This window comes from Schistocerca nitens, chromosome 2 (genome assembly GCF_023898315.1).
Source record: "Schistocerca nitens isolate TAMUIC-IGC-003100 chromosome 2, iqSchNite1.1, whole genome shotgun sequence".
NCBI classification, from domain to species: domain Eukaryota; kingdom Metazoa; phylum Arthropoda; class Insecta; order Orthoptera; family Acrididae; genus Schistocerca; species Schistocerca nitens.
This window is the reverse complement of record NC_064615.1, coordinates 616,097,704-616,125,401: the sequence shown is the minus strand read 5'-3', so window position 1 is coordinate 616,125,401 and position 27,698 is coordinate 616,097,704. Positions and strand designations below refer to the sequence as shown.

At 38.9% G+C, this 27,698-nt stretch overlaps 1 protein-coding gene across 1 annotated transcript in view; it reads left to right on the top strand.

Annotated features, from left to right (window-relative positions):
• The window catches only part of LOC126235206 (nephrin-like), a 190,324-nt gene that overhangs the window by 140,338 nt on the left and 22,288 nt on the right, over positions 1–27,698 (top strand). Inside the window, exons 8-18 of the mRNA XM_049943935.1 lie at positions 4,703–4,894; positions 5,655–5,945; positions 6,138–6,437; positions 9,993–10,126; positions 10,256–10,409; positions 12,772–12,950; positions 13,458–13,581; positions 14,316–14,594; positions 16,840–17,130; positions 17,736–17,908; positions 22,172–22,413. Coding sequence (XP_049799892.1) covers positions 4,703–4,894; positions 5,655–5,945; positions 6,138–6,437; positions 9,993–10,126; positions 10,256–10,409; positions 12,772–12,950; positions 13,458–13,581; positions 14,316–14,594; positions 16,840–17,130; positions 17,736–17,908; positions 22,172–22,413 — 2,359 coding nt within the window. The remainder of the gene's footprint in view (positions 1–4,702; positions 4,895–5,654; positions 5,946–6,137; positions 6,438–9,992; positions 10,127–10,255; positions 10,410–12,771; positions 12,951–13,457; positions 13,582–14,315; positions 14,595–16,839; positions 17,131–17,735; positions 17,909–22,171; positions 22,414–27,698) is intronic.

Here is a 27,698-nt window from a genome sequence, read left to right as displayed (position 1 = left end):
CAGGTAGAAAGAATGTTTAACTGCCACTGTACGTGCTGTAATTATTCTAATATTATCCTCACAATCCCAGTATGAGCGATATGTAGTGGGTTGTAGTATATTCCTTGAGTCATCAATTACAGCCTACAAAGTGTTACACCCAGGTATTTGTAGAGGTTGGCCGGTTCCAACAGTGACTCATTGATATTAGTCACAGGATACTATCTTTTTCGTTTTGTGAGGTGCACAATTTAGTATTTGTGAACATTTAAAACAAGTTGTCAATCTTTGCACGAGTTTGAAATCTTATCAAGAGCTGACCGAACATTTATGCAGCTTCGTTCAGACAGTACTTCATTACAGATAACAGCATCACCTGCGAAAAGTCTTAGGTTACTGTCAGTATTGTCCACGAGGTCATGAATATGCAGCATGAGCAGAAGGAACCTGACACATTTCCCTGGAGCACACCTGTAGTTACTTCTACATCTGACGATGACTCTGCATCCAAGACAACATACTGCGTCCTCCCTACCAAAAAGTCTTCAGTCCAGACACAAATTTCACTTGATATCCACGTGACCGTACTTTTGACAATAAGCGTAGGTGTGGTACTGAGTCAAATGCTTATTGGAAATCAAGAAATATGCAGTGTGAGATCCCAGCTTACTAACGCACAACGCTGCCTGTGTGAGCCAAGGAGGTTGGTGTGAGTGCACCACTATTTAAATATATTGAAGAGCCAAAAGAACTGGTACACCTGCCTAATATCGTGAAGGGCCTCCGCGAGCACGCAGAAGTGTCGCAACACGTCGTGGCATGGACTCGCCTAATGTCTGAAGTAGTGGTGGAGGGAATTGACACCTTGAATCCCGCAGTGCTGTCCATAAATCCTTAAGAGTCCGAACAGCACGTTCCAAGACATCCCAGATATGCTCAATAATGTTCATGTCTGGGAAGTTTGGTGTCCAGCGGAAGTGTTTAAACTCAGAAGAGTGTTCCTGGAACCACTCTGTAGCAATTGTGGACGTGTAGCGCCCTGTTTGAATTGCCCAAGTCCTTCGGAATGCACAATGGACATGAATGGATGCAGGCGATAAGACAGGATGCTTATGTACATGTCACCTGTCAGAGTCGTATCTAGACGTATCAGGGGTCCCATATCACTCCATCTGCAGACGCCCCACACCACTACACAGCCTTCACCGACTTGAACAGTCCCCTACTGACATGCAGGGTCTATGGATTCATGAGGTTGTCTCCATACCTGTACACGTCCATCCGCTCGATACAATTTGAAACGAGACCCGTCCGACCAGGCAACTTGTTTCCAGTCACCAACAGTCCAATGTCGGTATTGATGGGCCCAGGCGAGGCGTTAAGCTGTATGTCGTGCAGTCATCAAGGGTACAGGAGTGGGCCTTCGCCCCAGAAAGCCAAAATCGATTATGCTTCTTTAATGTTTCGCATGCTGACACTTGTTGATGGCCCAGCATTGAAATCTGCAGCAATTTGCGCAAGGGTAGCACTTCTGTCACGTTGAACGATTCTCTTCAATCGTCGGTGGCCCTGTTCTTACAGGATCTTTTGCCGGCCGCAGCGATGTCGGAGACTGCTTATTTTACCAGATTCCTGATATTCACGGTACACACGTGAAATGGTCGTAAGGGAAAATCTCCACTTCATCGTTAACTCAGACATGCTGTGTCCTATCGCTTGTACGCCGACTATAACGCCAGGTTCTAACTCACGTAAATCTCGATAAGCTGCCATTTTAGCAGCAGTAACCGATCTAACAACTGCGCCAGACACTTATTTTATATAGGCGTTGCCGACCGCAGGGCCGTATTCTGCCTGTTTACATATCTCTGTATTGGAATAGACATGCCTATACCAGTTTCTTTGGTGCTTCAGTGTAGTCCCGTACAATGCGGAAGTTGTCTACATTGTTGGCCCGAGATTCTACACCTAAACTGGTGGGAAAAAAGGAAGAAAGAAAAGATTACTACATGTAGGTGTGGTTGTATGTCCCAGATCTCTCAGATGTGTTTCATCTGGCGAGGAATAGTGATTTGACCGACCAACGAAAATTATCCAAGAGGAGCCAGGATTCTGGCTTTGGCATTTTTTATGTAACTAATTCGGTGAGCTTGAGTAAGTATCGCATAGGAACTTATTCGAGAGGAAGTACTCAAAATTACTGTATCACAAACGTTTGACAGTTAACCACTTAAGTGTTAGAAGATAATATTGCTTTAATACCCAAGAGAGAAGCATATTCCAATAGTAGAGCCTATGTAGATAGTACATCTTTTTACAGTAATTAGTATTAATATGATCGCCACCTTTATGATTGAACAATCTTAAATTACACCTCATAAGGATTAAACTCAAGGAGTTAAGAAATAAAATATACCAATAATGTTTGGGGCATTCTGAAAATTAAAAGTCATAAACACACAAAAATCAGAGCCATTGATCAAATTCTATTGAATATAAAGGAAAACGAGGACTGGTAGCCAAAAATACCAATTATTAATGTACCTCAAAAAAGTGAAGGAACAGGGAATAAATATGAAAAGCATTTATTTAATTCAATGTTGCCCATAAGTATTATTTTCTTGCTTACATAACGTCTCATCTCATCATTTTACTGCATTATTTAAATGACTTGAATTCTTTAATGTTGACTGACAGTTAAGGGTGAACAATATGTTTTTTTAGAGCTACATCCCAGGTTGTTTGGGTAAAGTGAAACTTAGAGTCAGCTTTTGATTAAAAATATGTAAAAAACTTACTGAAAAAACCATCAGATATGCTGACAGACCTGACTCTTAACAGACCATGTCTGTATTAGTAGTTTTATGTGTTATTGTGCAGTCATATTGACTCCACAGTCTGTAACTCTATGACTACTTTTTGCACAGAGTTAAAAAGACTGGGGACTCTGTTCAGATAATGTTCTGTGATCCACTGCGACTGCAAAATTGCCTCAATACCAGGAATGTGACATAATTCTCTGTGAACAACCTGATAACCAAACAAATTCAAGTTATGTTTAGAAAGACATGAAATATCTGTAAGAAAGAGAAGCCTATAACCTAGATTCTAAGAAAGAGAGAACAAGTGCCCCCCCTCCCTTGTAGAAGGCTATGAAATATGACATTGGAGAGGAACATAAAGCTCAGTGACTCCTTGGTGCTAGCCAGAAGTTTTAGCTAAGTTATATCCTCTTTCTGTGCCAGTACTACTTTATACACTCCCATCATGCTAAACAAATATACTAAACCCACAGCATTCATACGTCATGAAGGAAAGTTGTCAGTCAGTACAAAGGGAGAAATCATTTCTGATTGGCAAATGAACAGCAGGTTGGGGTCTCATAGTCAATAATATCACATATTCTTCGTTCATTTCAACTGAAAAACTTGACCGTGATATACTGAGCAATTAGTTAAACGTGACCATATTATAAATTTAAAATCCACTACTTAGTGGTGATATGGCATTGACATAGAGGTTTTCATACAACCCTATTCGTTGCTAGCACATAGCAGTGCAGTAATCACAAGGTAGTGAGCATTAGTGTGTGTGGGAAAGATGTTGCCGTGTAATGCCTCTTTGACTTTACAAATTGTGCCCAATTTGTCAGGTGTTGCAGTGCTGCTGACAAATTAAAATGCAGTGAAACTGCCATCGACACATATGAGACAGGCAGCTGACACCTTGATGAAAAGTGAGAAGTCGGTAGTTGAAGCGCAGGCACAAGACATGAGGGCTAAGAGAATATCACCTCTTAGCTGTAGCTGTTAAGATTTGTAAAGACTTAGCTCAGCTGTAAAAGGGTTGAGGAAGGCTTTGGCTGTGACCTTCCTAATAGGAAATTTAAATCCATATTGCCACATATGGCTCTGAAACCAGCTCCTTCACACCAAATGAAAAGCCAGTGTTTTTACTGCTGCACCATTTGGCTTGGTTCTTTGTTTGGGAACAGTATTTGTGCTATAGACACAATATGGTCCCATAATATTTATATACAGTGCTGGACAATAATTTCCTATGAAGGCTATTTTGAAAACCTACAGAATGCCACCAGCAGAATATCACCACATTGCAATGATGACAAGCCCAGGTCAGTACCTCACTGAGAGAAGTACCATGCCAGATAGTCTGAAGCAGAAGTATCAGAAGAGAGTCTTACCCTGTGGGTCACTTCACTTGTTTCTTTTAAGAAATGCTGAAGACAAGTTTTTACAATTATGTCAATTGTTTCAGTCTCTGGAAATCCATATTTTATGATCTACACATAGTCTTCAAAAGAAAAATAAGTCCTCACTTCCCCTCCACCCCCCCCCCCCCCCCTTTTTCTGACATATGAGCTCTCACTGGGGTTTTAAGGGTCTAAGTAGATTTGCCCAGGCATCAGGTGAGTCTTCTGTCACTTTCATTACTGAAGTTTTGATGGTACTAGAACATTTCTGTATACATTATGTATCTGCTTTAACATAGGCTGTCTTCATGCACTAACAGGAATGTTGCTTTTAGATATATCCTTTCATGTTTTTAGATGCAATTTCAGTGATGCATCAGAGAGTTAATGGTCCATGATTTAAGCAAATCTTTTACGTTGTTTCAGTAATGGTGAGCCTTGCCTATAATTGCAGCATTGTGTAGTTTTAGTGACTCATAAAAATAATTACTTTTACTTTTTTCTCTTGTTCAGAGAAACGTGTAGATACAACAACAGAAGTGAATGCTGGTGCCAATGGACATGCAAAACGCTATAACGTACTGAGTCGAATCAAGTTGCGACCAACAGCAGAAGATGACTATGCAGACTATACTTGTGAAGCTCGCCACGAGGCTTTACCACCTGACATGCCACTCCGTGTCACTGTGCAGCTCAGTGTCCTCTGTGAGTTATCTCTGCATCTTTAAAGTAACATTAATCTGTATTTGTTTTACACAATGTAGGACTCAATTAATTTTGTTTTCCATACTTCAAGTTAATGATGAATAAGTCTTGTTCAGAGACTTAGCCCAAGTACCTGATACATGTTTACAAATCCAATAGTGAAATCCACATGGTTTCCTCAGTTCTCATACATAAATCAGTATATCACACATATTGGTACTATATACTATGTTAAAATATGAATGTAATGAAGTTGGATGGTTTACTACTTCATAATACAGTAAAATAAACTCTTGCCTAATTTGTAATTTGTTGCAAGAGCTATTCTTGAAAACTGGAAGTAATGTGAGAAATGCTGGTAAGTAGAGATACAAAGGTAAAAATGTGATTGACATTTGTGTAGTGTTGCTATATTCTTGTGATTTTATATCTGCATTGCAAAATTAAGACATCTTCAATCAGAATTGACAAACAAGCCAAAAAAAATTTGCATAGAGAAAACGAGATTTCAAATGTGACTTTACACTGATAAAAATAAATAAATCAAATTCAGGTGACAGGTGATTCAGTTTTAATTACTTCATTTAAATTTGGTTTATAATAAGAATATTATCTGTGAACTACTTAACAAGAATATTTTTACAATAACTGAATGCTTGCATTGTGCAGTGAAGCTTGCAGTATACAATTCGCTATACTTTTTCCTCAAAAGAGTTTTTCTTTCCAACATTGTAGGCACAAACATGTCAATGTGTTGCAGATCCACCAGGCGTACCATACATTGAGGGTTACACAGAAGGTGAGGTGATCAGACGAGGCCAGACAGTTGAATTGGTTTGTCGATCTCGAGGAGGGAACCCACCAGCACAGCTCATTTGGTACAAGAATGGCGAGCAGATCCGCATGGCTTACCGTACTGCTGGTCGTCTCTCTGAAAATGTGTACTCATTCACAGCAGATGCTAGTGATAACAATGCACACTATCGCTGCCAGGCATCCAATATTATGAGTCCTGCTCCATTGAAGGCTGATGTCACACTCACTGTTTTATGTAAGTGGTCACAAATGCTAAGTTTGATTAAAATGACCTTAAATGTCCCTTTAAAAGACTAAACTTGTAAACAAAGTTCTCTGTTGTATGATTGTTGACCTAGGGACGTTGTTGTATTGCATCACAATAGAGTAGCAATTGCTATTAATTTTTTTTAAAAATAATTGGTATCCTCCAACACTAATGTTGCAGTTGCACCAGCACAGGTGAGCATCGCAGGCCCAACAGAAGCACGTGCTGGTGATGAGGTGCAGCTTACTTGCACTACAGCTAATAGCAACCCACCTGCTGAGATCAAGTGGATGGTGGGTGGCCGCCATGTACGCAATGCCACACAGCGAGTGATACCCTCACCAGACGGTGGACACATCACGACCTCCAACATCACTGTAACTGTTGCCCATAACCGTCGTTCTGTTGTCGTCATCTGCCATGGTCTCAACATGCAGCTCACTGAAAATGTCGTCAGCACACACACCATCAATGTGTTACGTCAGTACCCCATTAATATGCTCACTTTAACTCTTTTGCACTTCCAGCATGTTACAAACATAGTAAAATAGGCAGCTGCAACAACAGACTGCATGGTAAACTAGGACATTTGTTTGGTTTTAGTTATTTTCATTGTTTGCAAAAGTAGCTTCTTTTGGCATGTGTCACAATTTTTAAGACTTGATATTTCACAATTAGCAGTTCTAACATCAGTTTTGTTGTCCAGGCACTGTTCTGTCTGCATTTGCATGTGCATGTAATCTTTATTGACTGGTTTAATGGAAGAATGGTGTCAATATAGGGAAAAGGTGTTTCTTGAGAAGGACCATTTTTCCTAAAATTGAGCTTCATAGACTCATGTGCCTGATATAAATCACTCCTTTTTGTGACTGTGATTTACAACACATTTAATTTTAATTTTGTCGTATCATTTTAGCAACCAAGCAGCTAATCTAACCATGTGTGTGTGTGCGAGTGTATACCCGTCCTTTTTTCCCCCTAAGGTAAGTCTTTCCGCTCCCGGGATTGGAATGACTCCTTACCCTCTCCCTTAAAACCCACTTCCTTTCATCTTTCCCTCTCCTTCCCTCTTTCCTGACGAAGCAACCGTTTGTTGCGAAAGCTAGAATTTTGTGTGTATGTTTGTGTTTGTTTGTGTGTCTATCGACCTGCCAGCGCTTTTGTTTGGTAAGTCTCATCACTTTCTTTCTTTTTAGATATATTTTTTCCACGTGGAATGTTTCCCTCTGTTATATTCATCTAAAGAATAGGATTGATTCCTATGCCTCATTTACCTCATAAAACAGTACTAGACACATGTTGACTATAAAGTCTAAATGGGTGTTATGAGAAATAACAGAGTGACTAAATTTTATTTGAATTGCAACTCATTACATCTACTGCATGACTAAATTTTTTTCAATGTATTTAAAAGGTGGAGTTTCTGTGATGTCCTCCACAATGTCATAATTTGTAGTTAGTTCAACTGGACTACTACTATTTGTAGCTAGGTATGAAGGAGTTTTTATGTGGTGTCTATTTAAATTATTTCCTACCTTTTCTGCTTGGGATTGTCCTGAATTGAACCTCATTTTTACAGTGAATAATATTCTCATAATGGGTATGATAACTTTGTAAGTAGTATGTAGTCTTTTGTTTATGCATAGTAATTTCAAAAATCACAGGATCATCGTACACTTGCAGATAAAGCTTCAGTACTAATAATCAAATAAAAACAGTCTCGATTGTGTTTTCAGATTTTTTATTTGTTAGTAGCCAGTTTCAGTCCTTTTCTCAGACCATCTTCATTCTTTCCCCCACCATTATGGCTGCTGGTTGTGGCAGACAGAGCAAGATTTGTAGAAGTAAAGTAACTTCTATGGATCTCTCTCTGTATGCCACCACCAGCAGCCATAATGGTGGGGAAAAGCCTGAAGATGGTCTGAGGAAAGGACTGAAACTGGTTAATAACAAATAAAAAATCTGAAAATGCGATTGAGACTGTTTTTATTTGATTTTTAGCATTTTATACTGATTGCTGTTCTCTGATTACAGAATGCTTTCTAAAATTTTGAAAGCTTTAGTGGTTGAGGTCAGATTTACATTTACAATTTCAGAAGGGTAGCATGGGGTGCTGTGGCACCAGCTTAGTTGAATGGGCTGACTGCACAGGCAGTGGTGAGTGGCCAGCAGGTTTTGTCACGGTGCCAACCACAGAAATGCATCCCATGTGCTATGCTTTTTATGAACAGCTACAACATGTAAACAACAACTCACCTGAATCTAAATATAGTCATAACTGAACTGACTTCACAGATGGACAAATATTCAGCAATTGTATATGTATATGCAGGAGATAAATAACTCCGACATAAGTATGTCTACACAGAATACATGAAACATGGCACAACAAATGAAACATGAGGTTCAACAATGGCACTGTTGATTTGCAAGGTTGGCAACAAATGATAAAGCACACTGTCAGTGCAAAATGGACTGATTTCTAGTGATTCAGTAATAAGGAGCTGACAGGATTTTGTTGCTGTGCAGTTTGCTTAATGCTCTAAGAACAGTGAACTGTAGTGATTGAAAATGAATACAAACCAAATTTGTGAATTTGTTGAGGAACATGCATAGGAGTTCGCAGTTTCCAATTGGTTCACACAAACAATAAGACACCAAAGAATTTCTGCCAGGAAGTTTGACTGCATCATGTTACACTTCAATTTCTTCTACACAATGGACAATTTGACCCAACTGCCAGGATCTTCTGGTTTTCATGGTTATCTGAAAACATGTGAACACTAGAAGATCCTGAAGAAGATCCCAGCAGAGAGGCTGAAACGTCCATTGTGTAGAAGGAATTCAAGTGCAACATTATGTGGCCTAAAATCCTTGAAGATTCCACCTTCAATGACCATGGCCAAAAAGCCTGCAGACGAATTGTAAGTTAATGGTTACTCATGAAGTAGAGGCCAAAAACAACTGTGCAAGAGGAAGAAAATATGACATCACAGAAGAAAATTTTCGTAGGTGGCATTGGGTCAAGATTAAATTAGAAATCATCTGTTTTACGTGCTAAACCTTCAGTGGACCAAATCGGGTAAGATTTCATGAGTTGGAGTAGCAGGGTGTTCTGTATGCGTATGAGAAACACAATTAAGGCTTCCTGTCTACTCAAGAAAATATCAAAATGAAGACACTGGAGATAAAAAAAGAGGAATTTTATGGTTGCAAGTGATGTTTAATTCAAAGCAAGAACGAGCAGTGTTTGATGATGATGGAGAGAGTAGGGTGTAGGCTATGCAGAACAATGCTTGCTCAATGACTTCCAGTGGCTCAGTTAGGGTCTTGGCTTTTTATGTTCACAGTATTAGTTCCCATTGCCTGGCTACAGGAACCAAGACGTGGACATTCTCGCAAACTATCTACATTTTTTTGTAGCATTAGCGTACCTTGATGTAGCTGCAGTATTTAAACAGGTCATTGTATCATGTCATTGATTTTTGGTTGCACACAGGTAATTTTTATTAACACTCCAGTTAATTCATGATCATAACTTGTTCGATCCCCCCCCCCCCCCCCCCCCCCCCAGTTCACCCAACCTTAACACAGCTGAGCATTTATGTGATGATGTTGATACCTGTGTGTGCTTCATGAACTTGGCACCAGATGTACAGTAACAGATGCGGGTAGCACTGCAATATGTGTGGATCAGTATCTTTCCAGATTGATGCATCACCTCGTGGAGCCCATGCCTCAACATGTTACTGCAATGTCGAGGGCTCACACAGGAGCAGGTTGCTACTGACGTCTTTGGTGTAGCATTTTTCATTGTTTGCTGCTGGTATGGAGATCCAGGCTTTGATTATTAATTACTCTCTCCTTTTTCTGCAGTTGTATTCTCCAGAACAGAGTTGATTCAGCCTTGCAAGTTACTCAGAGTACCTGATTGATACAGAACCAGTAAAACTTGAAGTTTAAATGCTCACTTTTGTTTTGATCTATTTACAAAATTTTTCTTTACTACAAATATTCTCCTCTGTTCTCATGCAGATCCCCCAGGCCCACCAATTATACAGGGATATACTGAGGGAAGCATACATGCTGGAACTGTTCAGAAAATTTCCTGCATCTCATCAGGGGGAAATCCTTTGGCAACTCTAACATGGTACAAAAATGACAAAAAGGTAATACAGTTTAATACAATTTTAGGAAATGTATGTCAGACTGTCCTGAATGATGTTGTATATTTTATTTAGAGTGTTGCATTTTCCCTCTTGTCATAAGTTTGAACAATTTTTACTTCCCTTTTTTAGATAAGCTCAACAACAAAAGTCAGTGATCGTTCTGTATCTGCTGAAATAACCATTTTAACAAATGTATCTGACAATGAGGCAAGATACAGATGTGAAGCTTCAAACTCGGCAACTGAAATACCTCTGTTTCAGATTATCACATTAAATGTGTACTGTAAGTATCCTTATGTGTATATATTGGTTTTATGAATAGACCTCATATCATACATATATGTCATAATAAATAGTAATACCATAATGTGGGCTGTAGACACACACACAGACACACACACACACACACACACACACACACACACACACACACACACAAAACACAAGCTGAAAATTCTCCAAAGTTCTGTCCTTTATATTTGATCTGCAACGGTCTACATTCTTCTGTTTGTTTTGCTTGGCAGTGAACATGCTACAGAACCAAGTGTTCATTATCAGTTAAGAAAATTCTTAAAGTCTTATATGTTTTGTGGGTACTTCAAAGAACTAGTCAACTGAATACAAAACAGTGCAGAAGTGGTAGGGAGCTGGTTTGGGAGTGGTAAGAGATTGGGATTACAAAATTATGTACATTTAAATATCAGGTTATTATCAAAACAATTAAATTATTTAATGTAGAAAATACACAATTTATTAGTGGGGGTATTGGTGACTAGTGAATATGTTGGTAAGACCCAAGGCTCAACACATCTCGAAATACATAAATGTAGTATCAGAGATATCGCTGCATGTTGACAGACCAAAATAAAATCACCAAAATAGTTTAATGTACTACAAAGTTTCAGCAAAACTTACTAATTGCCATGTGGTGTTACTTTTTAAAGGACAATTCAGAGATGTATGAGGAATTTACTTTATAAAATGATTTGGTGAATGCCACAATATCAGTAACCCCCCTTTCTGGGTTTGTTCCTGAATTCATTAAATAAGGCATTAAGTAATGGCTAAACTGTTCTGTAAGTAGATTTAAACACCATTCTAATAAAATATAAAAACACCAATGAATAAAACAGAGCTGACAAGCACTGAATAGGTAATACATCTGGGGAAGTTGTTCACATTTAATTTTACAGAAAAATTAGACATAAAGTGCAGGCTTTTATACACAGATAACCAAACCATGCTACCCAGCTTACGGGAAGTAGGCAACAAAATCAAATTACAATCCATTTGCAATACAAATCACGACTACGTGTGCAGAAAATTGGCTAAACAAAGCCTGGTAAAAAAAATACCAACGAACACCTTCGCTCACAACAGAAAATCAGAGGAATTACCACAATTACCAGGCAGACTTGAAAGAAACCAGGATGCCGTAGGTCATACATCAGTAAGAACAAGATTACTGCCCCTCATAAGGCCTCAACATATACTGCCCTACCATACAGTCCACACTAGGAGTACACATTGGTACCCCAGGCAGGCTCACTTTCTCCAGCAGTACAGTAGCTGACAGTTAAACTCCAACTAGTGTGATGGTGCCAATAACACCCACAGGCCATGCCCCTGCCTTTCATCTCTGTTTGGGTCAATAGAGAGCTTATGGGCCCTGGGCAAAACCAGACCTCCAACTCTCCACACTGCTGCTAGCAAATCCTTCTTGCTTGCTGAGCACACCATTGTATCAGTGTCCGTCGCTACCCACGTGGCGTCTTGCAGGCAGGCATCTTCTGGGGACAGAGACATACCCAGAGTAGTACAATTGATTACTGAGTGCCAAGGATGTTGTGTGTGAATGGCACAACAATATTTTAGTGTAGTATATCACATGAGAAATTCCACCCTCCTCAAAAATAACATGTCTGCATACATTTTGTAACTGTTCAGTGCTCATAAGTATCCCTGTTGACTTGTCTGGATCTGTAAGGTATATATAAATCAGATAAAACAGGGAACCAGTCTAGTTTTTTTTTTTCATTTGAATATATTCTTGAATGTGTTAATAATTTTCTCATGATCTGCCAGTGTTACTGACCCTATTGATGTTGTTTACCTAGTAATAAGCAGTTGTTGTATTTAGTTCAGTAATGTGGAAATAACTTTAGAAAAATTGAAAGTTGTAGTTTTGCAAGATTTACCTAGTGCATATAAAATATGTGTAATAGTGTGGAATAAGTGCGTACTGTAACGAAGTGATAAGAAGAATACTAAGGCATATAAAACATTAAGAGAAAAATTACACTGCTGAAAATGTGACACACTTACTGAAAACCTGAAAGCATGCTAAGTATCTGTAATCACAGTGTGAATATATCATAAATGTCTTAGGAATGTGCTTACAGTAGACATTACTTTCTAATGGAAAAGTTTTGTGACAGATTTAGGGGGGGAAATCTTGAACTGGTGTAAAGTGTGGCTTAATTTTTATGTTAGTTACCATAGCTTGAAAGTTGATACAGGAATCAGATGATTAAGAAACAAATGTTCTTCACATCAGATGTAACAGAGAATTATATGATATCATTATAATGGAGAACGCAGGTTCTAAATATAGAAAAATGTATTTGTATTCTCTGTTTCTTTAGTTCCTCCAGACCATGTGGTGATCCGCAAGGAGCCAGAGAAACTAACACCTGGTGTGAGAGCAACTCTGACTTGTGATTCGAGCTCCAGTAATCCTGAAGCAGAATTAAGTTGGTGGCGAGAGGGCATTGCTGTTCCAGGAGTCACCAATGTTACTCGTCCTGGTCTGCATGGAGGCAAGGTATTATTAACAGTAACTGTATTTTAACTTCAGTGGTGTGATACTGATTTTTTAAAAAAAATAATAATCATATTTGTAAGTTATAGTTACTGTTGCCTTTATATCTATTAGCCCCCCCCCCCTTTTTTTTTTTTTTTTTTTTTTTTTTTTTTTTTTTTTTTTTTTTTTTTTTTGCCATGTTGAAATCTTGCGCAGTTATGATTATCATATCCCAGGAGAGCTTGTGTCCATACAACTACTAGTGAGGTGGCACAGTACTTCAAGCACTGAAATATTCAGGAGAGGCAGGATTCAAATCTCCTCTATTATTTTCATGTATATTTTTATCCAAGGACTCTTACTTTACAAAGATTGACCTTATACTTTTTCCTATTAGTATTCACATAGAATCAGTTATCAGCTGTGGCTTTTTTTTTACTTGTTGCTGCTCCCAGTACTGTTTTTATTATTGTTTCTATTATAATTGTAGTGATTACTATTGGAACTGATGCTATTGCCTTCCTGCAGGTGTCAAGCATAATGCTAAATCTTGACGTGACTCCAGAATTGGATGGCAATGTATACACATGTCAGGCAACAAATACAGCAATGCAGAGGAGTGTTCATGATGCCTTCACATTGCACGTTTTTTGTAAGTACTCTCTCACTCAGACCAGTAGTTCAGGATATTACTAAGTGCAAAAATACAATACTCGTGATAAGAAGGTTTTATTATATTTTGTAGAAGACTGCAGCTGCTGATTATCTGCAGTATTTTCCGTTTTAAAAAACAAGAGATTTACAAATTTTTCAATTCATGTGTGGTTAAGTAAAAATATATATATCGCCATTTATAGTAATTGTATGATGTCTATAATGCCAAGCAGGTTTATTCGCTATGTACAGACTGCATCGTTCATGATGAGTCACAATTTTTTATCAGTTTTAATTTCAATAATATTTGTGATTGTAAAATATCAGCAGATTCTTGATGACATTCTTAATGTTTTAGGTGTTACATTACATTACATCTCATCACATCACCAAACATTAGTCTGTGTGTTCATATGACAAAATATCTCTGATACACTTACTATCAGAAGCTGTTTATATGAGTAGTAATGATCTCAATGTATTAACTGAAGGAGCCAATAATGATGGTCATACCAAAAATAATTTAGGACTGATACATACAAAATAACTACTGCAGTAATTTAATTTTTGTAATCATACCTAGCCTTTTTGTCCAGTTACTTATCACTTTGTAATGTTTTATGTGAGTATCCCAATCTTGGAGCTCTTTTTGCAAAGTTTTGTATAAAATCTGTTTTCCTCAAAATGTCTTATGTTGCTAATGAGTATAAAAAAACTGTTTCCCTTTTGCAGATAAGCCAGTCTTTGAAGAGGCTCCAAAAGACATGCAGACTGGTGTGGAAGGTGAAAGCCTTGTACTGTCAGTGAAAGCAAAAGCACACCCTGGAGATATAGTTTACACGTGGACAAAAGATGGAAATGTTGTAGGGAAAAGTGATGAGTCTCGTATCATAACAGAGGGTCCAGTGTTGAACATTACCCAACTACAGAAGGATGATGCTGGCTCTTACACTTGTGAGGCAATTAACAGTGAAGGAGCTACCTCAGTCACCATTAATGTCACAGTCCAATGTAAGCATAATTCATTTGATTGATTTTGCTTGTTTATGCTGCTTCGTTACAGCTTTCACCTCATGTTGCTTGGTACAGATTGATTTATTGTAACATTCAGCTCGTTAGGGACCTGGATTGACAATTTTCCTAAGCTGAGGGTATTTTGCCTGTCTCTTGCTCTTCGGGTGGAAGAGTTCTGTCATGGCTGGCTCTCCCAAGGCTATCAGTAGTTCTAACAGAATGTTGTCTACTCCTGGGGCCTTGTTTCAACTTAGGTCTTTCAGTGCTCTGTCAAATTCTTCATGCAGTGTCCAGTCTCCTTACTTATCATCATCTACATCCTCATCCATTTCTATAGTACTGGTCTGAAATGCATCTCCCTTGTATGGACCTTCTATATACTCCTTCCACTTTTCAGCTTTCCCTTCTTTGGTTTGTACTGATTTTCCATCCGAACTCTTGATATTTGTACCAGTGTTTCCCTTTTCTCTAAAGGTCTCTTTAATTTTCCTATCTATCTTTCCCCTAGTGATATATGCTTGTAAATCCTTACATTTGCACTTGCAGTCAACTTCATTTTTTAGTCATTTTTATTCCCTTTCTCCTGCTTCATTTAATAAATTTTTATATTTCTTCCTTTCATTAATTAAATTCACTATCTCCAGTGTTACCCATCTGCAGTTACACCTTTAATCTACAGTTCATAACCAATAAATTGTGGTCAGAGTCCACATCTGCCCCTGGAAATGTCTTACAATTTAAAATCTGGTTCAGAAATCTTTGTGTTATAATTATATGTGTAATCAATCTGTACCTTCCAGTGTCCCCAGATATCTTTTACATATACTGCCTTTTTTCATGATTCTTAAACCAAGTGTTAGTGATGATTAAATTATGCTCTGTGCAAAATTCTACCAGGCAGATTCCTCTTTCATTCCTTTCCCCCAGGCCATATTCACCTACTATTTGTCCATCTTCTTCTTTTCCTACTATTGAATTCCAGTCCCCCATGACTATTAAATTTTCATCTTCCTTAGCAATCTGGATAATTTCTTTTATCTCACCACACATTTCTTCAATCTTTTCATCATCTGCAGAGCTAGTTGGTGTTTTACTGCTAGCTGTGCTGCTGCATTAAGTGTGGGCTTCATGTCTATCTTGGCTACAATAATACATTCAGTGTGCTGTTCATAGTAGCTTATTTGCATTCCTATTTTCTTATTCATCATTACCCCTGTTTGATCTTGTATTTATAACCCTTTATTCACCTGACCAGAAAGCCCTGTTCCTCCTGTAACTGAACTTTACTAACTCCCACTATATTTAACTATAACCTATCCATTTCCCTTTTCAGATTTTCCAACCTACCTGCCCAATTAAAGAATCTAACATTCCACACTCCGGTCCATAGAATGCCAGTTTTGTTTCGCTTGATAAGACATCCTCCTCAGTAGTCCCCACCTGGAGATTCGAATGTGGGCAATTTTTCCTGTGGAATCCATTGATACCAGCACAGCAAGGCCATTTTGGTTGATGTTACAAGGTCAGATAAGTCAATAATCCAGACTGTAACACCTGCAGTTACTGAAAAGGCCACTGCCTCTCTTGAGGAACCACACATTTGTCTGACTCCTCAACAGATACCCCTACACTGTGGTTGCACCTTCAGTATGGCTACCTGTGTCGCTGAGGCATGCAAGCCTCCCCACCAATGGCAAGGTATATGGTTCACGGGTGGGACATTGAATATAGGCAATAGAAAATTTATCTGTATCACTGAGGCATGCAAGCCTCCCCACCAATGGCAAGGTCCATGGTTCATGGGGTGACATTGAATATAGGAAATAGAGAATTTGTATGGAAGACCAAAACAAAAGTATATCTTTAGTTTCACACAGTGTAAATTGTTCTAGATAATACTTTTCACATGGAACTCTCTAGAAATTACTCAAAACAACTCATTTTGTTTATTTAAGTATGTAAGTAAGAGTAATAAACAAGAAATATAATTGCTCCTGGTTAACATTAAATACACTGAGTTGATCATTAATGATAGTTCAAAATATCATGTCCCAAACTGGGGCTGAAACTGAAATACCTGTCTTTCACAGACAGTGTTCTACCGACTGAACCTCCTTGTGAAAAATCTTCTCATAATGGGCAAATGTTTTGGCACAGTGATTTTATTTGTCATAGTTGTTCATACACTCTTCCAAGACCAGGACATTTCAGTTATATTGATTGTATTTGCTTGTTTTCACAGATTCTGCAATTGTCAGGGAAGCGCCAGAGTCAATAATGGTGGCACCTGGAGAAGATGCACATTTATATTGTGTTGTTGATGGAAATCCTCTAGCAAAAAAGCACATCACTTGGAAACACAAGGCATTCTCTGAAAGCGATATGAAAAAGCGAACTAGCTCATCTTTCAGAAATGGCACTTCATATTTAGATGTCGTACAGCCAATAAGAGCAGATAATGGTCTGTTTTCGTGCATTGCAAACAATGGAATTGGGAAACCTTCAAGCAAGGATGTTCATTTAATTGTAATGTGTAAGTATCACAAACACTACATCTTAGAAGTAAAACTGATATACTCATGTAATTATGTAGTGAAAAAGTAAATGAAAATGGTGTAAGTTACACTATGTGTGGTTTAGAAAAAATAATTTACTCTCAGTTCTCTGGATGGAATCATGTGAAATAGGGCTGCAATGGAGTTAAAAGTATCTGTAGTTCTATAGCTCTTAAAGCACATTTTTGTTCTATTGCCACCAAGTTTTTAAAGTTTATTTAGAAGCTAAAAAACAATGAACTTCATATGGTATGTTTTGTTGGTTGCTACTGATCTTCCTATATGAAGTACCAGCAAGTGCTCTGTTGGTTGAGATTGAGTATTAAAAAATGTAAATGACATATGATTATTGTTTGTGTTACATTGTTTCTGGTTTTGTATGTTGGTTTTTATCATATGAACAAATTTCTCCTCTGATTTTTGTGAGTAGGTACTTTCCTTGCTGTTTAAACATTTTTTACTTCTTTATTGTAATTTGAATGGTGTATTACATTTAGCTGAACTATTTTTATAGCTTTTATGGTATAATGAAAATATTCATGAGAAAGATTACATTACATGTTATTTCTTCGTCTGTTTACAGATAAACCAGAGATAGACAACTCGCCTATGTTTGCAAAAGGTGCCAGCAATACTGGTGATACTGGACGTCTTACATGTAGAGCTTCTGGGGCACCCAAAGTACGGTTTGCATGGGCCCGGGAAGGTTCCCCAATACCTACAAACACAGATAAATATGATGTGCAGTTTAGGCAGGTAAATGATTAGTTCACATTTTTCCCCCAAAATCATAATAAGCAGAATTTATCTTACACAGAGGAAGCTACATGAAAGAAAATGAGAAGAAAAACCCTTTCATCCTGTTTGTGTTAAATTATAACCCCATTTCATGGTCTCAGAATTAATGGTTTTTTTTCTCTCTTAACAACATTTTGGTATCATCCCCTGCAAATTTTGTACATTTTGAATGTTTATTACCAACTGATGTTTGCATTTCCATAGTTACAAATTTCTTGCCATTTACACTTTTTGGTAGTATGCAGTGAAGAGAAAGAAAAACAGAACATGTAGTTAATAATGACACTGGCATGACATTAAATTTCAAGTAGTGTTTACAAGCATTACACAATAAACTTACATAAAATAAGGGAAAGGCAACCACTTGCTGCAGCAGATCAGTGCATGGAGAACATTAACACATAACAGAAAATAGCATTTACACTAGCTTTCAAGCACTAGCTCTTTTTAGTGGGTGTGGATTTGGATATCTGTGTTGTTGTGTGTGTGTGTGAATGTGTATACTATTGCTAAAAAAAAGAGCTAGAGATTGAAAGCTAGTGCAAATGCTGTTTTCTGTTACATGTTACTGCGCTCCACACATTGGGCTACTATAGGTGAATGATTGCCTTTTCCTTATTGTATGTATTGCTCCATCCATTAATTTCCTTTATTGTTATACACAATGAACTTTCTTGGAGCTCTGGTCTCTCTAGTTCTGAATCAGTAGAAACCATTTTAAAGTTGGGATAATTCCTGCCTGTATTTCATTGTCTCCTAACACTGCCAACCTAACAATAACTATACCCTGTGTAGTGTTGTTTTTAGTGTGTTACTGAATGGTGTTGGGTTTGGCTAGATCTTGGCTGTCCGAAACAAATAAAAGTTGGCAATGAAAACAAGTGCTAGGTTAGCATCTTTTCCAGATGACGTAGGAACTACCTTTTAAGTCTCACAACTGTACTGCCTCTTGCAAAAAAAGTGTGAAAACATGAGAATTGCTGGCATAATGTCTCATTAAAAAATACATTAATTTTAATTTGTAGGGAGATATTTTAAATACAATCATAAGTGTCACTCATTTTTGACTCTTCCTTCAAAATCTGTCCCAATTTCTGAGGTATTGGTTAGGATAGAGAGATAAAATGTGACTGTGCATTCTGCTCTATATTAGGTCCTACAGAATTATGTTTCATTATGCTACCACGTATCAAAATATGTTTAGCTTCATGATGTAATTTAGAGAACATAATTCTATCCCTGCGTCCACCACCTAATCTAATCAATCAGCATCACATGTTGCTAACTTCTATCCTGTATTATGCATATTTTTATTCTGTCAGAGAATTTCTGAATAAGTAACAAAATTAATTGTAATGGGTACCCAATTTTAATTTCCCTACTATTTTGCTAATACTATGTATTATTGTAACTTATCTTTGACCTGTCCAATATCAATTGTATAATTTGTGCTATATCATAATAATGGACCAATAAAATATCAAATCAAAAACATATTTAATTTGAACTGCAGAAAGTTTCATGATTTGAAGTGAGATATAATTATTATTTACAGTTTGATGTCATACATTTGTAAGTAACATATATCCAGGTTTAGTACTTGCTTTTGGACTTCTAAATTATTGGTTTAGGTGTTAAAACATTTGAGCATATATGTCTTCTAGAAAATGAGATAGAAAATAAATCACCAGAAGGAAATGAAAACAAACTATAATTTTGGTTCTTCTTTGTCAAAAATTATGAACTACCAGCTTGTTCATAAATGGAAAACTTATGTATTTGCTTGAACAGTTACTTCCCACAATTTACACAGTTTTTTCAGTCATCTGAAAAATGTAAAAGAGGGATTTCATTCATATGATGAAACATCTTTATTTTCAACCACAACAGTTTTCTTATTTTCTTATGTTGGTGTGTACTTCAGTGCTACTACCTCTTTGGCGACAGATGATTGCATATTTTCTTGTGGTGGGATCTTGGAGCTATAGCAATCTCACATTTTAATTTGGGCTTGGCATCGTCAGGAATGACAGTGGTTTTGAGAAATTGTTTTTAAATAGTACTTGGGAGTAAAATCATCAGGTTATTTTATATAATCTATGAGTGTAAATATTTAAGTATGCAACCAGTAATGGAAATTCCTGAATGGAGCAGTACATGCAATAAGGAAAAGGCAATCAAATGGTTCAAATGGCTCTGAGCACTATGCAACTTAACTTCTGAGGTCATCAGTCGCCTAGAACTTAGTACTAATTAAACCTAACTAACCTAAGGACATCACACACATCTATGCCCGAGGCAGGATTCGAACCTGCGACCGTAGCAGTCGCTCGGTTCCAGACTGTAGCGCCTGGAACCGCATGGCCACCCCAGCCGGCAAAGGCAATCAATCACCTGTAGTGTATCGATGTGTGGAGCACAGAGACACAAAACTGAAGACAGCTTTCACACTAGCTTTTGATCACTAATTCCTTTCCTAGCAAAAGTACACACATTCACACACATATGCAACCACACGGTACCAAAATGCACACTCCTGTGGCCGTGGCAGGTCTTACTGTGGCCGAGGTGTATGTTCGTGTGTCTGTCTGTGTGAATGTGCATACTTTAGAGTGCTCAAAAACTAACATGAATCCATCAATCTGCTATAGGTGAGTGGTTGCCTTTCCATTATTTTACGTATCTAACCATTTCCCCACATATGTTAATGGGATGATTGTAAAAGAACACCAATCTGAAAATGGAAGTGGGTGAGACAAATTGCTAATTATTTACAATATAAAAACTGTAAACCTTAAATTAAGAAGTTAGTTGCACATTGTGTGCTCAGTAAACAAAATTTAAAAGACAATGATCATAGACAAAAAGGGTACATTTAGGGCATTAGCTGATTCCGTTTCTTCGTTAAGGCTACTCATTTTAAGAGAGTAACTGCCACATTATCAGATTACATAAGATGAATGTTTTCACAGAATGGAATTCCTGAATTTGAGTCCGAGTAGTTGTGAGCTAATTGGATACATTTCCACTGCAGTTTCATGCTTGTTATTTTTAGATTCTTCTGCTTGCTGAATGTTTATTTGTATTTAAAAAAAGCGAATAAATTCCATGTCTAAAGATGAGTGGTGAAAAAAATATTAGCTTAACAGCACAGCTCTCCACAAGCTTAACAGCACAGCTCTCCACAGCGCCACACCACTGATAACAGTTTACCTGTCTGTCATATGACAGTATGAAGCAAAGAGATTCACATTTTGACTAAAGTTCAGTCTTGATCACACCATTTATCTTTCAATGAGATAGGTAACTGGTTTCGGTTATTTTTACATAACCATCATCAGACCCATGGCTCCCTCAGGATGGTAGGCGGAGCTCTCCTCGCTGCTACGAAGTCAACTATGTAGGTCAATGGCACAGTGTAACATACTGTAAATAACATCCAAGAAATTTTCGTGGTTGGTAACACATTTTGAGTATTTCTGTATGAAGTTCCTGTCCAATCTCAGTCTAATTTCATTGGAAATCAGTGACTGCAGCACTGGTTTTAATTTGTGAGTGTTTTTATTCTATTATCTCAATTCATTTGTTCTACCAACTTCCATTCATATTTAGATATATTCAGTTTTACACAAAATGTGAATAATATTAACTATACTGATGGGGAAGAAAAACTGAAAATTGTACAGAAATAGGTATATGAGTCTGATTACACAGTTAAAGTTGTTAATGGTTAGTTGAATATATCCTAACCTGTCTCAGTATCACAAAAGGGTTTATGACAGTAAATGTTTGTTTTCAGTGATCACTTTCACAAGCTATTTGAGCTCCTGCAGTTTGCCAACATAATATTGTGAGACTGTATTTGCCTCTAGTAGTTCTTAAACATGTACTTTGTTCTTTCATCCTAATAATGCTATATTCTTACATCTAAAGTGTTTAGTCATAAAAGTATCAAAATAAATTTTAAATAATTTTGTTTGAAAGATACTTGAGCTGTGAACGAAGTGCATTAATGAAGCAGTAATTCTGGAGTAACTAGGTTGTAATTCTTAACTACCAGAAATATGTAAAACATTACACTTTTATTAGTGTTCTTCAGTTCTCACTTAAGGGACTCATTTCATATTTGCTAATAGATATGAAATATAAATTCTTTATGCTGTTAAACTGGACCATTAAGCATATTACAGTATTAGACAATTACAAAATTTTCAATTTCAGGTGGACCTAGTTACTTATGAATCAGCACTCCTCATCCATCATGTTAGGCCATCAGATTATGGGAACTATGAGTGTATTGCTAGGAACAACATAAGTTTTGCCACAGTTACTGTGCGACTGGATGTAACATCTGCACCTGACACTCCTTCAGCATTGACAGTTCTCAATGTGACTCATGATTCAGTCACTGTCTCTTGGGTTCCAGGATTTGATGGTGGAGTGCAGCCAACATATCGCATTCGGTAAGACCATAAAAATAATGGTGTTATGTTTAGTTTTAGTATACAAAAGATTGACTTCAGTTGCACATATTCTATTTTCAATATACATTTAGAGAAAGGTATACTTTTCACAAGAAGACAAGTGTGGCATTATTCTACTACACAAAAAGTTAATTTTAACAAACTTAGAAACAGATCTGCACAAATGAAGGGTTAGGATGTACAATAAAGTATAATCAGTCCGGTTAAAACCATACATTACCAGATGACATTTTCAGTCTGTCAGCAAATCACGAAGTCTAAATTATTTAGTTTGCATCATAACAGGTTCTTTACATGCAGTTTTAATGTAGTTTTGCACAGAGAATTGTCAAAATATGTAAGGAAGTTGCCTGTATCATAACAACATAAATAGCTTTGATGTCTACATGAAATACTGGAAAGGAGCAACATTTTTCCTCTGTGTGTAAGGTTCTTGATAATGATAGATGAAACTGAGTGGATGTTGTTGTTGTTGTTGTTGTTGTTGTGGTCTTCAGTCCAGAGATTGGTTTGATGCATCTCTCCATCCTACTCTATCCTGTGCAAGCTTCTTCATTTCCCAGTACCTACTGCAACCTACATCCTTCTGCTTAGTGTATTCATCTCTTGGTCTCCCTCTGTGATTTTTACCCTCCACGCTCCCCTCCAGTACAAAAATTGGTGATCCCTTGATGTCTCAGAACATGTCCTACCAACCGATCCCTTCTTCTAGTCAAGTTGTGCCACAAATTTCTCTTCTCCCCAATTCTATTCAATACCTCCGCATTAGTTACGTGATCTACCCATGTAATCTTCAGCATTCTTCTGTATCTCCACATTTCGAAAGCTTCTTGTCCAAACTATTTATCGTCTATATTTCACTTCCATATATGGCTACACTCCATACAAATACACTCCTGGAAATGCAAAAAAGAACACATTGACACCGGTGTGTCAGACCCACCATACTTGCTCCGGACACTGCGAGAGGGCTGTACAAGCAATGATCATACGCACGGCACAGCGGACACACCAGGAACCGCGGTGTTGGCCGTCGAATGGCGCTAGCTGCGCAGCATTTGTGCACCGCCGCCGTCAGTGTCAGCCAGTTTGCCGTGGCATACGGAGCTCCATCGCAGTCTTTAACACTGGTAGCATGCCGCGACAGCGTGGACGTGAACCGTATGTGCAGTTGACGGACTTTGAGCGAGGGCATATAGTGGGCTTGCGGGAGGCCGGGTGGACGTACCGCCGAATTGCTCAACACGTGGGGCGTGAGGTCTCCACAGTACATCGATGTTGTCGCCAGTGGTCGGCGGAAGGTGCACGTGCCCGTCGACCTGGGACCGGACCGCAGCGAAGCACGGATGCACGCCAAGACCGTAGGATCCTACGCAGTGCCGTAGGGGACCGCACCACCACTTCCCAGCAAATTAGGGACACTGTTGCTCCTGGGGTATCGGCGAGGACCATTCGCAACCGTCTCCATGAAGCTGGGCTACGGTCCCGCACACCGTTAGGCCGTCTTCCGCTCACTCCCCAACATCGTGCAGCCCGCCTCCAGTGGTGTCGCGACAGGCGTGAATGGAGGGACGAATGGAGACGTGTCGTCTTCAGCGATGAGAGTCGCTTCTGCCTTGGTGCCAATGATGGTCGTATGCGTGTTTGGCGCCGTGCAGGTGAGCGCCACAATCAGGACTGCATACGACCGAGGCACACAGGGCCAACACCCGGCATCATGGTGTGGGGAGCGATCTCCTACACTGGCCGTACACCACTGGTGATCGTCGAGGGGACACTGAATAGTGCACGGTACATCCAAACCGTCATCGAACCCATCGTTCTACCATTCCTAGACCGGCAAGGGAACTTGCTGTTCCAACAGGACAATGCACGTCCGCATGTATCCCGTGCCACCCAACATGCTCTAGAAGGTGTAAGTCAACTACCCTGGCCAGCAGGATCTCCGGATCTGTCCCCCATTGAGCATGTTTGGGACTGGATGAAGTGTCGTCTCACGCGGTCTGCACGTCCAGCACGAACGCTGGTCCAACTGAGGTGCCAGGTGGAAATGGCATGGCAAGCCGTTCCACAGGACTACATCCAGCATCTCTACGATCGTCTCCATGGGAGAATAGCAGCCTGCATTGCTGCGAAAGGTGGATATACACTGTACTAGTGCCAACATTGTGCATGCTCTGTTGCCTGTGTCTATGTGCCTGTGGTTCTGTCAGTGTGATGTATCTGACCCCAGGAATGTGTCAATAAAGTTTCCCCTTCCTGGGACAATGAATTCACGGTGTTCTTATTTCAATTTCCAGGAGTGTACTTTCAGAAATGACTTCCTGACACTTAAATCTATACTAAGTGTTAACACATTTCTCTTCTTCAGAAATGCTTTCCTTGCCATTGAGAGTCTACATTTTATATCCTCTGTACTTCAACCATCATCAGTTATTTTGCTCCCCAAATACCAAAACTCATCTACTACTTTAAGTGTCTCATTTCCTAATCTAATTCCCTCAGCATCACCCGACTTAATTCCACTACATTCCGTTATCCTCATTTTGCTCTTGTTGGTGTTCATCTTATATCCTTCTTTCAAGATACTGTCCATTCTGTTCAACTGCTCTTCCAGATCCATTGCTGTCTCTGATAGAATTACTGTGTCATTGGTGAATCTCATGGATTTTAATTCCTACTCCAAATTTTTCTTTTGTTTCCTTTACTGCTTGCTCAATATACAGATTGAATAACATCGGGGAGAGGCTACAACCCTGTCTCACTCCCTTCCCAACCACTGCTTCCCTTTCATGCCCCTTGACTCTTATAACTGCCATCTGGTTTCTGAACAAATTGTAAATAGCCTCTCGCTCCCTGTATTTTACCCCTGTCAGATTCAGAATTTGAAAGAGAGTATTCCAGTCAACATGTCAAAAGCTTTCTCTAAGTCTCCAAGTGGTAGAAACGTAGGTTTGCCTTACCTTAATCTGTCTTCTAAGATAAGTCTTAGGGTTAGTATTGTGTCACGTGTTCCAACATTTCTACGGAATCCAAACTGACCTTCCCCGAGGACAGCTTCTACCAGTTTTTCCATTCGTCTGTAAAGAATTCACGTTAGTATTTTGCAGCCGTGACTTATTAAACTGATAGTTCAGTAATTTTCACATCTGTCAACCCCTGCTTTCTTTGGGATTGGAATTGTTATATTGTTCTTGAAGTCTGAGGGTATTTCGCCTGTCTCATACATCTTGCTCACCAGATGGTAGAGTTTTTTCAGGACTGGCTCTCCCAAGGCCGTCAGTAGTTCTAATGGAATGTTGTCTACTCCCGGGGCCTTGTTTCTACTCAGGTCTTTCAGTGCTCTGTCAAACTCTTCACGCAGTATCGTATCTCCCATTTCATCTTCATCTACATCCTCTTCCATTTCCATAATATTGTCCTCAAGTACATCGCCCTTGTCTAGACCCTCTATATACTCCTTCCACCTTTCTGCTTTCCCTTCTTTGCTTAGAACTGGGTTTCCATCTGAGCTCTTGTTATTCATACAAGTGGCTCTCTTTTCTCCAAAGGTCTCTTTAATGTTCTTGTAGGCAGTATTTATCTTACCCCTAGTGAGATAAGCCTCTACATCCTTACATTTGTCCTCTAGCCATCCCTGCTGAGCCATTTTGCACTTCCTGTCGATCTCATTTTTGAGACGTTTGTATTCCTTTTTGCCTGCTTCATTTATTGCATTTTTATATTTTCTCGTTTCATCAATTAAATTCAATATTTCTTCTGTTACCCAAGGATTTCTACTAGCCCTCGTCTTTTTACCTACTTGATCCTCTGCTACCTTCACTACTTCATCCCTCAAAGCTACCCATTCTTCTTCTACTGTATTTCTTTCCTCCATTCCTACCTATCGTTCCCTAATGCTGACCCTGAAACTCTCTACAACTTTGGTTCTGTCAGTTTATCCAGGTCCCATCTCCTTAAATTCCCACCTTTTTGCAGTTTCTTCAGTTTTAGTCTACAATTTGTAACCATCAGAGTGTGGTCAGAAGACACATCTGCCCCTAGAAATGTCTTACAGTTTAAAACCTGGTTCCTAAATCTCTGTCTTACTATTATATAACCTATCTGAAACCTTCCGGTATCTCCAGGCCTCTTCCATATATACAACTTTCTTTCATCATTCTTGAACCAAGTGTTAGCTATGATTAAGTTATGCTCTGTGCAAAATTCTATTACGTGGCTTCCTCTTTCATTTCTTAGCCCCATTCCATATTCACCTACTATGTTTACTTCTCTTCCTTTTCCTATTATTGAATTCCAGTCGCCCATGACTATTAAATCTTCATCTCCCTTCGCATCTGAATTACTTCTTTTATCTCATCATACATTTCATCAATCTCTTCATCATCTGTGGAGCTAGTTGGGATATAAACTTGTATTACTGTGGTAGGCATGGGCTTCATGTCTGTTTTGGCCACAATAATGTGTTCACTATGCTGTTTGTAGTAGCTTACCCGCACTCCTATTTTATTATTCATTATTAAACCTCCTCCTGCATTACCTGCATTTGATTTTGTATTTATAACCCTGTATTCACCTGACCAGAAGTCTTGTTCCTCCTGCCACTGAACTTCACTAATTCCCACTACATCTAACTTTAACCTATCCATTACCCTTTTTAAATTCTCTAACGTACCTACCCGATTAAGCGATCTGACATTCCACGCTCCAATCCGTAGAATGCCAGTTTTCTTTCTTCTGATAATGACGCCCTCCTGAGTAGTCCCCACCTGGAGATACGAATAGAGGACTACTTTACCTCCGTAATATTTTACCCAAGAGGACGCCATCATCATTTAACCATACAGTAAAGCTGCATGCCCTCAGGAAAAATTACAGCTGTAATTTCCCCTTGCTTTCAGCCGTTCACAGTACCAGCACAGCTAGGCCATTTTGGTGGGTATAAAGAAAATAAGCCAATGATAACTGCTGATATGTGCAACATCTCAGAAAAATGCCGTGTGGCTAGGGCCTCCCGTCGGGTAGACCATTCGCCTGGTGCAAGTCTTTCGAGTTGATGCCACTTCGGCGACTTGCGTGTCGATGGGGATGAAATGATGATGAAAGACACACAACACCCAGTCATCACGAGGCAGAGAAAATCCCTGGCCCCGCCGGGAATCGAACCCGGGACCCCGTGCGCGGGAAGCGAGAACGCTACCGCAAGACCACGGGCTGCGGACAACATCTCAGAAACTTAGCTAACTATAAGTGAATACAAAAAT